We start from the raw sequence: 9954 nt of genomic DNA on the forward strand, positions 1-9954 counted from the left end.
GAACCTAGCAAGTCGCTGTAGAAGGAGTCCACCGCCTCAGCCTTCTTATCCTGCGCCGCCACGTGGACCTCGTCCACTTTGAGAAGAGCAATGAAGTTCTTCCGCCTCTGGTGTTCAGCGTGCAAGCATCATCCTCTGCAGATCTTCAGCCTCTACCGCGCAATAGTGCGCTCCAGCGAGGCAAGCCCCAAAAGCTTGCGCTTGAGGAGCCGGCGGAAGCCCCTCTCCTCCGCCGAGAGCGCCCTGGACTCCATAGCCACGTCCCAACCGGAGAATGAGTTCGTTGGTCAGCATAATTTGTCTCTTGTTGCTGCCAATGTAACGGTCACTCCATAGCCCTGGACTCCATAGCTATGTCCAACCGGTATTTCGTAATTTGCTCAAAATTTATATGATTATAATAAACTTTGTTCTAATTTTAAATTTTTGTAATGACCTAGTCGGTACGGTTCCCATGGTATTTTTTTGAGAATGAGAGAAAAATCTTCTTTGAGTTGCCAGGCGGTCCTCTCTAGCCGTCTCCGCGCCCCCTTCTCATCCTCGATAGTCTATATACCTATACCTAATACCTAATAATAATAAAGGGAGAAGCATTTCCTCGGTTTGGTCCGTATGCCTCTAAGGTTTCTACCAAAAAGTTTCGTCAACGCTTTTTTTGGACCGTTTTGCCCTCCCACCAAAACGCATAATACAACATTTGCCATGATACCGGTTCGGTATTTTCTTTTTTCTCTCTCGAACAATCCCCTCCCCCTCTCTCCTTCCACCGAACGCCTCGTACATACTCCGGAACCAGGCCGCCGCGGAGAATTAGCTCCGCACGTACCCAAATCGGCAAATTCTTCTGGTCAAGATCCCCCGCCTTTCAAAAGTACCCATCGTTGTTGAGCCTCCTCTGCCGCAGGCCTCCGCGGGGCGCGTGGGCGGCCGGCCCGGCCGGAGATACAAGCGAAGGTGGTTCCTCAATGGCGCTGGCGCACTCGGCCTCTTCAGGTCCGTCGCAGAGGTGGTCGTGCGCCTGCCTTCCGCCACGAGGTATGTTTCCGTACCCTGCTCAATCAACGGAGAGATGGTGAGGGATACAGAGAGATGGTCAGGGCGAGCTCAGATCTGTCAGTAGGTGATGCTTGGCCTGGAGTGGATTGGCGCGGCGCCCTGCTTGCAGGAGGAGGCTGGGAAAGGTGCATCTGGGAAGGGAAGAGGGCAGGGGCAGCCATGAAGGAGCCGGTGCTCGGGGCGGGGTTGGCTGGGGCAGAGAGATGCAGCCATGGTGCTTGCGTGCTCGCGTGCCTGGACTGGGAAGGATTGCGTCGGAAGCTGTTGACTGTTTTTAATACTTTGATCGATGTAAATGTAAGGTTGCCTGGCTGCTACTGTTATTAGATGTACTAAATTTGCTACTCCCAGAGATTGCTAGCGGCTGCCGCTCAATATACATACATTTTGACTGAATTGTGCTACACGATTGCTTTCACAGTACTCAATTTTATTAGAAGGTTGCTACATTGTATTGCTTTGGTCCAAAAATTAAATGTTTTAGTTTTGTCCACATACATCTCTCTAAACACAACATTCAATTTTAATGTGTTGTTTATTTCTCCTCCAGATGGACAAATCACAAATAGAAAATAATATTTTTAGAGATGTTGAATGTGGAATACAAATACATGAATGGAATTAGAGTGGCACACATAGTTCAATGAGTGAGCAACAGACGATGCCAAAATGTTTCTAGATATTACAAATACATGTCAAAAATGGAACCTCGGCAAAAGGCGAAAAATTCATTGGAGCCGCAGCAGGACGGGACAGAGTGGGCACGTCGGTGCTATTTGCACGCGATGCAGCCCCACTCGCGCGCATGCAGCAGCTGCTTTGGGCGCTGGGGGCATAGGGTGCTGGAGATGGGCGTCGGCGGAGTCGCGACGCGCGGAGACCCGACCCCGTGGGAACCAGGGGAGGAGAAGCGCGAGGTAGGAGCGACATGCGGGGCCGTTGCAGATGTCAAGGATGATGTGGAGGTGCACCCAGCGGCGCATGAACGGAAGGGGTCGAGGTTGAAGATGCTATGAGCGCAGCCGTCGGTCTCGGTCGACCCCAGCAGCGGGCAGTGCAGCGGGCACGGGTCGTGTTCGACTGCTGCGGCTGGCGGTGCTACGGAGCCTGGAGGGTGCGCCGGGCAGCTGATGGGGTGAGCGGGGCCACAAGATGCTGAGACGTGCGGGCGCGGAGCATCATAACGGGAGGCGCAACAGTAGGAACGTGGCACGGGAGACTGCCGCGAGCAGACGCAGGTTGGCGCGGGTGCACCGCCCGCGGCGCTCGGCCGGAGCTACAGCGTGGCGGTGGTAGGTGGTTCTAGCGACGAGCGGGACAGGTGCAATTAGCCTTGCTGCTTTGTGGCGGTAGGGTGCTTTGCAGCATGTTGCCCGCTACTATCGGCTGGTGGCTGATCGTCCGACCGGTGGCCTATCAGCGTAGTGGCTGACGACCAGCCCCCGTGCGGTACGGTTGTTCACGCCATGCGGCAGGTCGGCCACTAGGCTGCCTATCATCGACTGGTCAGCTGACCGAGCCATAGATTCAAAAGATTACTAAATCCCATATCAGTGGTAAAAATCGCGACTTCTCTCACCAGCAACGCACGGGCAATTTTCCTAGTAAAAAGCCTAAAACCCATCCGTTCCTTGCGAGTTGCGACGTAACCGCCCCGCGTGAACAGGATCAGAACGGTGGTGCATGCCTCCTTCCCGCTAACGTACCCCCCTTTTAGTTTAGTTCTAAAACTGCCACGATATGGAGGACGGGGTGGGTGCGGCCGTCATGTCACCGTACCTACTCCTGGGGATGGACCGCTCCCTTCGCCGTGCAAGCTCCAGTTCGGCGATCACCTGCCGCCGGCGTCGATGCTCCCCTCGGTGCGCCTCTCTTCGGCTAGAGAAATCGCTGCACCCCGACGAGGATTCATGACGTCCCGCCGTCTCCCTGATCCTGTTGCGCCATTGCGTGGCGATCGAACACTTCTTTGATCGCCTGCAGAGATCGTCCTGCTGGTGCGTTCTTCTCCTCGATCCGTGCCTCGTCGCTTCCCACCAATGGGAGCCGATCACGAGGATCGTGTGCTTGCTTCCACGCACGCCCAGCCATCAGATCCGAAACCTTCTCCTAGACGTCAAGAGCGAACCGCCTCTCGCGCGCATCAGGCACCTATAAATACCCACGCCCTCTCTCCCCACCCCTCGTCCCACAATTCATCTCGTCGCCTTCGGTTTCGATCGAGTTCCACAACCCAAATCCGCAGCAGTTCCAACTTCCAAGTCGACGAGTCGAGATCGATGGCGCGTACGAAGCAGACCGCCCGCAAGTCCACCGGCGGCAAGGCGCCCCGGAAGCAGCTCGCCGCCGGCATGGTTCGTCTCGATCGTCCCTTCTCCTGTTTCGCTGCATGCACGGCGATCGCTATGCTGTTGCGGTTTCGACAATCGTTTTGTTGCATGCCGTTGCGGTTTCGCCGATGGCTAACTTTCGCGTGTTTTGATTTCAGGCGGCGAGGAAGTCTGCCCCGACGACCGGCGGCGTGAAGAAGCCCCACCGCTACAGGCCCGGCACCGTCGCGCTCCGGGAGATCCGCAAGTACCAGAAGAGCACGGACCTGCTCATCCGCAAGCTGCCGTTCCAGCGTCTGGTGCGGGAGATCGCGCAGGACTTCAAGACGGACCTCCGCTTCCAGAGCCACGCCGTGCTCGCGCTCCAGGAGGCGGCCGAGGCCTACCTCGTCGGCCTCTTCGAGGACACGAACCTCTGCGCGATCCACGCCAAACGGGTCACCATCATGCCCAAGGACATCCAGCTGGCGCGCAGGATCCGCGGCGAACGCGCCTAATTTAGCAAGCCCTAGCTAGCATGCACGGCCCAAGATCAATCCATGCGCCCCTTCTAGTTGATTGATTCGATCCTGCTTTTAGTTCTCCTTAATTAGATCGTAATAAGGAAAGTTTGTTGTCGTTGTAAGAAACTCGTGATTATCTGCTGTTGGATATTTTTTTGGTTTGCCCTAATTAAGGTTATAGACAATTATTCGTGTTTGCTAAAGATTTTATCGATATTTCTCACGGAATAATTGTCGATTTGTTGCGTCTTGTTCTGGATAGTATGATGTTGAGATTCATCTTTTTGTACTGTAGTGACTATTGACCGAAACAGTATTGAGAAGACGAGAAGAAATAGCAAGCATATGAATAACGTTGGCTGTTGCGTCCGGATTTTCTTCGCAACATGATTGGAAATTAATCCGTAGCCATTATCAGAATCACTAACACAGACGAATCACATGGAAGCACAAGAACACCTGACTAAATTCAGCAGTGCATGCATGGTCCAACATCAATAGTGTGCTTTACCTTTGGGACGACGTTATGTTGGGCGCTGTAGAATATTAGGAATAAGCTCACTATGAAAGGTACTCTTAATTATCGGCAAACCGGCTAACGATTTGTTTAAAATGCTCATTTATATGCAGCAATAGAGATGCTAGTGAGGTTTAAGGATAGAGGCCTGGTGGACGCGGCGACGGGAGCCATGCGACTCTCTCAGCGGAAATGTCTTGATCTAGTGTTGTCTGTAGTCCGAACCTTGGCTGTAACGTTTCCCTCCGTGCGAAGGGAACTCGTCAGGGCCAAACGGGGGAGATCGAGGGGCGCTGGTTTTTAGGGTTGGCGTTTCTCTAGAGCCGCCCGCGCGAGGGGCCCGGGAGAGAAAGGGGGCCAAATTGTTAATTCTTGGACGAGAAACTCATGCTCCATGTATGCAAACTAGCTAATGTAAGATTTACATTAACTTGCACAAAAGGAGCAAATTAGTACACAAACTTAAAAAGGGAGGCACGGTGGTACACCAACTTGCCATGCTTTGCATAAATCATACAAAAGCAATCTGGAGGTAGCCACGTAGGATTAAGTGATTAGCAGAAAACCCCTCTAAACTAAAACAAACCACAGGATTTCATTGTGTGTATACATGGCATTGGCAAATTAGGAGGATCCCGTATCATCCAAATTAAAGCCAGCACCTGGTCGGTTAGGATTGGAATCGCACGTCCTCCGCGCCGACTCGCCCGCACCTGCCATTGTCGTGTCGCACCTCACGTTGACCCCTGCGTGTACGATTCTCATCTCCCCTTTTCCCATGGGGGACGAAGCATACTACCGCGCGTGGAAGATGCAGGCCCCAGACTACGGTCAGCCTTTGTCCCGCTTCTCCTCTCAACTGAATTACATGGCTTCATGTCACTGCAGCCAGTGTACCCAGTCGTGATCGGCTAGGGTTCTTGGCCGCCATGATTGATGAACCATGAATTTTGATGGCTGGCATAGATTGTTAGAACTAGATAACATGTTACCCCGATTTCCCTTTAGTTTTCATGTTTTGGGTTACTAACGGATTCATCTTGTTGATCGTTGGAAGTAGATGTGATTATGTTTGAGCAGCTCACATATGGCTGCCAACACGTGAGCAGGTTCAATACATTCACTATGCTGGTACTTCATTTGGTACTCAATGAAGGACGTAGAGATCAGGACCTTTGCCTCGCTGAAGAGGGTACCAAGTTGTGCATAGTTTTGGCTGTTTGACTGAACGAATCCAACTTTCAGAATAGACTAGTTTCGGCACTTGCTTTTTCCTCAGAAAACTCGTCACATTCCCCTGTGTGTTTCTTCACTGAATACTGTAGGCATGTAGAGACTGCACTGGTCACTGAAGAAGGGCTTTATCCAAGCATGTTTAGTAACATTCAGTAATATTGACTGCACTTTCTATTCATACAGCAGTGACAGAACTTCATCTAGAAACAATAATAAAGACTGATAATTCAGAAGGTTTGATCTCACATGGTCCAAGTATTTATAATGCAGTAGTTGTTTTAGTGAATATATCTTAGTTACTGATCAATTTAGAAAATTTGTAGTGGCTGTCCTGTTTCATTGTCAGTTATTACTGAATTTTGTGGTACAACCACTTTGGTCCTGTACTTTGCCTCTAACAGGCTTTCTTCTTAATTTATTAAGTGATTTTGAATACAAACTTGAGCCTCCATATTTGTTGTACTGTATTGCTGCACAAGAACTAAATTGACTGCCAACTAGAAATGCATGCCCTCAGAGGTAGAATTATCAATAACAGGGCATTATTCTGTCCAGACTACACATCACATTCGTAGTAAAAAAAACATGATTCGTTGTATTATGCTTTGCACTATTCTGAAATTTTCTAACCTGTTTCATATACTTTATTTATGAAGGTGGAAACCCTGATAGATTTTCTGTCGAGATTTTTCACAATGGTTTCTTCTCTGGATTGCATGAGGACCTGTTGTACATTGATGGCAGTCAAGATTTCTTTGATAATTGCAATGTTGACACTTGGTCCATTCTCTGGATACATGATTTTCTGTCAAAACTAGGTGTTCAAATGGATGAGAAGATGCAAGTGTTCTGGTGTAAGCCTGGAAAAGATTTCAGTGAAGGGCTAGTTTGCATTGAGAATGATGCCGATATTGTGTCAATGATTGAAGCTGCCAGGGTGCATAAGACAATGAGTCTTTTTGTTGATCACACAAACTTTGTGAAGAGCCTGAGAAGTGATGTGCTAACCAATAATAGGATTGAGGAAGATGTAGTGGAGCTTGAGCAGAATGCAAGAGGCAGAGCTGTTGACAATGAGCACAATGCAACTAGCAGAGGGGTTGAGAATGAGAGGATGGACATAGACATTGCAGACATGGCTGCAACTTGTAAAAAGAAGAGAAGAGGCAAGCAATCATTTGATGAGGCAGTAGATGAAGAGACTGATTCAGATTTTTATGATAGTGACTTTGATGCTGAGGACGGTGATGATGACATATTTTTAGCTACTGTCGACAGACGTGTGAATGGCAATAATGAGCCATTGAAGATCATCGAATTAGAGGATGATTTTGGACTTGAGAATGAGGATTTACAGTTGACAAAAGAGCAAAAAGAGGAGCTGCAGTACAAGTTCAAACAGTTCAATGCTGAAGTGGACATGGAGCAACCTGTTTTTAAAACAGGGATGATTTTTGCTAATGTGAAGGAATTAAGAGCAGCAATTACAGCGTAGAGTGTGAAGGAGAGAGTGAAAATTAAGAAAGTGAGAAATGAGAGTGGCAGGATACATGCTGTCTGTCTTGGTGACTGTCCAGTTGGCAATTGCTCCTCGTTTTTGAAGGCATCAGACGATAATAGGAAAGAAGCTATGGTTGTGAAGAATTATTGTGGAAAACATGTGTGTGAGAGAGTATGGGAATTGAAGGCTTTGACAACTACTTTTCTGATAAAACTACTTCATTGATGAGTTTAGAGACAATCAAAAGATGGATTTGCAGACATTTGCAACTAAGATTCAAAGAAAGTTCAACATGTGTCCAAATAAGTGGAAGCTAAGAAGAGCAAGGAAGCAAGCACTTATCAAAATCCATGGTGATGAGGCAGAACAATTCAGTTTGTAGAGGTATTATGGTCATGAGCTGACCACAAAGAACCCTGGATCTAAATTTTCCCTTGGCACAAATCAGACAAATGAGAATGGAGAATTGAAGGAGCATTTGGCAAGATTGTATTGGTCTTATGATGCTTGTAAGAGAGGATTCTTGGAAGGATGTAGGCCTCTTATTTGCATCGATGGTTGTCACGTAAAAACAAGATACAAAGGTGTGTTGCTTACTGCAGTTGGCATTGATCCAAACGACTGCATATTTCCAAATGCAATGGTTGTCTGTGAGGTAGAATGCACTAGTTCTTGGGAGTGGTTCTTGACTACATTAAGAGACGACCTAAACATAACCAACACCGGCAACTTCACTATCATGAGTGACAGACAGAAGGTAATTACTTCATTGCACTTACTTTTTTAATTATATGTACTCCTGCAAGGTAGTTGACAAATTTAGTTTATATGCCTAAAATGTGTTATATTTTATTGTGTAGGGCCTCATTAAGGCAGTGCAATCTGTGTTCCCAGATTCAGAGCACATGCGTTGTGTGAGGCATATTTATCAAAATTATCACAAGAAACACAAAGGAGAGACACTGAAGAATGATCTCTGGGAAATTGCAAGATCAACCAACATTCCATCATGGCAGAAACATATGGACAAGCGAGAGGCTGATAGTCCATCTGCATTTGAGTGGGTTTCAGAGTTGCCACCAAATACTTGGATAAAGGCCTTCTTCAGTGATCTCCCTAAATGTGATATGCTACTAAACAATCACTCGGAAGTGTTTAACAGGTACTATGTGCAGTCAATATTTTAGTACTGAACAATCACTCTATTTTTTACTTTAGCTAACTATTACAGTTTGACATCATTTTCAGCTACATTAATGAGGGAAGAGAAATGCCTATGCTATCCATGTTGGAGAATTTATTCTACAAAATGGTGCATAGAATTGTTGGCAAAATTCAGGAAGCAGAAGCATGGCCTGGGAGAATTTGTCCGAAAATAAAAAAGAAATTGGATAAATTCACAGAATGGTCTGCTAAATGTCCAGTGAAGAATGCTGGTAGTGTACTATTCAAAGTTCAAAGCTCTGAATATGAAGGTGGATATTGTGTTGATCTGAAAGGTAAAACATGTGACTGCAAGAGGTGGCAACTAACATGTATACCCTGCCACCATGCTATTGCTTGCTGCAGAGAAGATAAGATTGATCCAGAGAGATTAGTGCATAGCTGCTATACAATTGAAACACACAAAAAGGCATACGCTTACACTCTGGCTCCACTGAGAGCTAAATGCTTTTGGGAGAAGCAAAGTGGTGTGTTTGTGCATCCTCCTCTATTCACAAAGGTGCTAGGAAGGCCTAAAAGAATAGGAGTAAAAACCCTGAAGAGTTGGAAAAACATGGAGGAAAAATGATAACAAAGTCGGGTGTGAAGATGCATTGTTCTGTGTGTGGTAATGAAAACCACAATAAAAAGGGACATGCAAAATACATGGAAGAGAAAAATGCACCAGGAGTCCATGTTGAAGATGAGAATGGAGATGTTGACAATCCAGCAATATTGCAGGTTCTTCTTTGCCCTCAGTAAATGCCTTTCCATTATGTGTTCCCATTAACTAGATTTATTTTCTTTCACATCACATATTTCCACAAAATAGAAACCCTACTATGGATCCTTCTCAGCAACCTGAAATGATGGTTTGTAGGATGGGACAGGAGGTAAAACTCTTACATAATGCAAACATTAAATTTATAATGTTGTGGCTGCTTCCGACTCTCCTTTTTTTTGCAATCATGACAGGAAAGAGCACATATATCTATCGCTAGGTGCATTCTACCACTGCCTGAAGAAAGTGCCTTTATTGCACCTGAGAGAGAAGCTATGCCAACTGTGGAGGGAGAGTGACCACTGCCCCAGCTAGAGGTGCGATAAGGGGAGGAGGAAGAGGCATAGTGAATGCAGGGTCTCCGAGAGGGAGAGTAGGAGGAGCAACAAGGAAAGGCAAGAAAAGAAAAGAAGGGGATACATAAACCATTGCTAGAGGCAGAGCTAGAGGAAATGTAAATGGAAGAGGCCATGGAAGGGGAGCTACTTCTTCTACCAATGCAGAGGCAGAGGAGAGGGCACAATACAATACAGATAGCACAAACTCAAGATAAAGTGACAGAAATAAGCAATACATTTATTCACAACAGGTACATTGGTACAAGCACAACACCATTACATTGATACAAATGCCAGACTTGTATTCTTGTTCTTGTTCATCTCTATACTTGGTACAACACAACACAATTCTGCCACTCTTCTCTAGAAAAATCATCTTTGTGCTTTGCTACATGTTCTCCATGGGTTAACTGCAACCTTCTCTGCAAAGTGCTTCTTCTATGCATCTTGAATCCCCGATTCTTTTCTCTCCAGCACAAGGGCAGTGAC

General features: G+C 47.0%; 1 protein-coding gene across 1 annotated transcript; it reads left to right on the forward strand.

Moving 5' to 3' along the window:
• Nucleotides 1-3335: 3335 nt before the first annotated feature.
• On the forward strand, nt 3336-3883 carry LOC124666475 (histone H3.3-like). The gene is made up of 2 exons (XM_047203823.1): nt 3336-3410; nt 3545-3883. Exons 1-2 carry the CDS (start codon nt 3336-3338, stop codon nt 3881-3883), a joined length of 414 nt encoding a protein of 137 aa, XP_047059779.1.
• The last annotated feature ends 6071 nt before the right edge of the window (nt 3884-9954 follow it).

The sequence above is a fragment of the Lolium rigidum genome, chromosome 6, assembly GCF_022539505.1.
Source record: "Lolium rigidum isolate FL_2022 chromosome 6, APGP_CSIRO_Lrig_0.1, whole genome shotgun sequence".
NCBI classification, from domain to species: Eukaryota; Viridiplantae; Streptophyta; class Magnoliopsida; order Poales; family Poaceae; genus Lolium; species Lolium rigidum.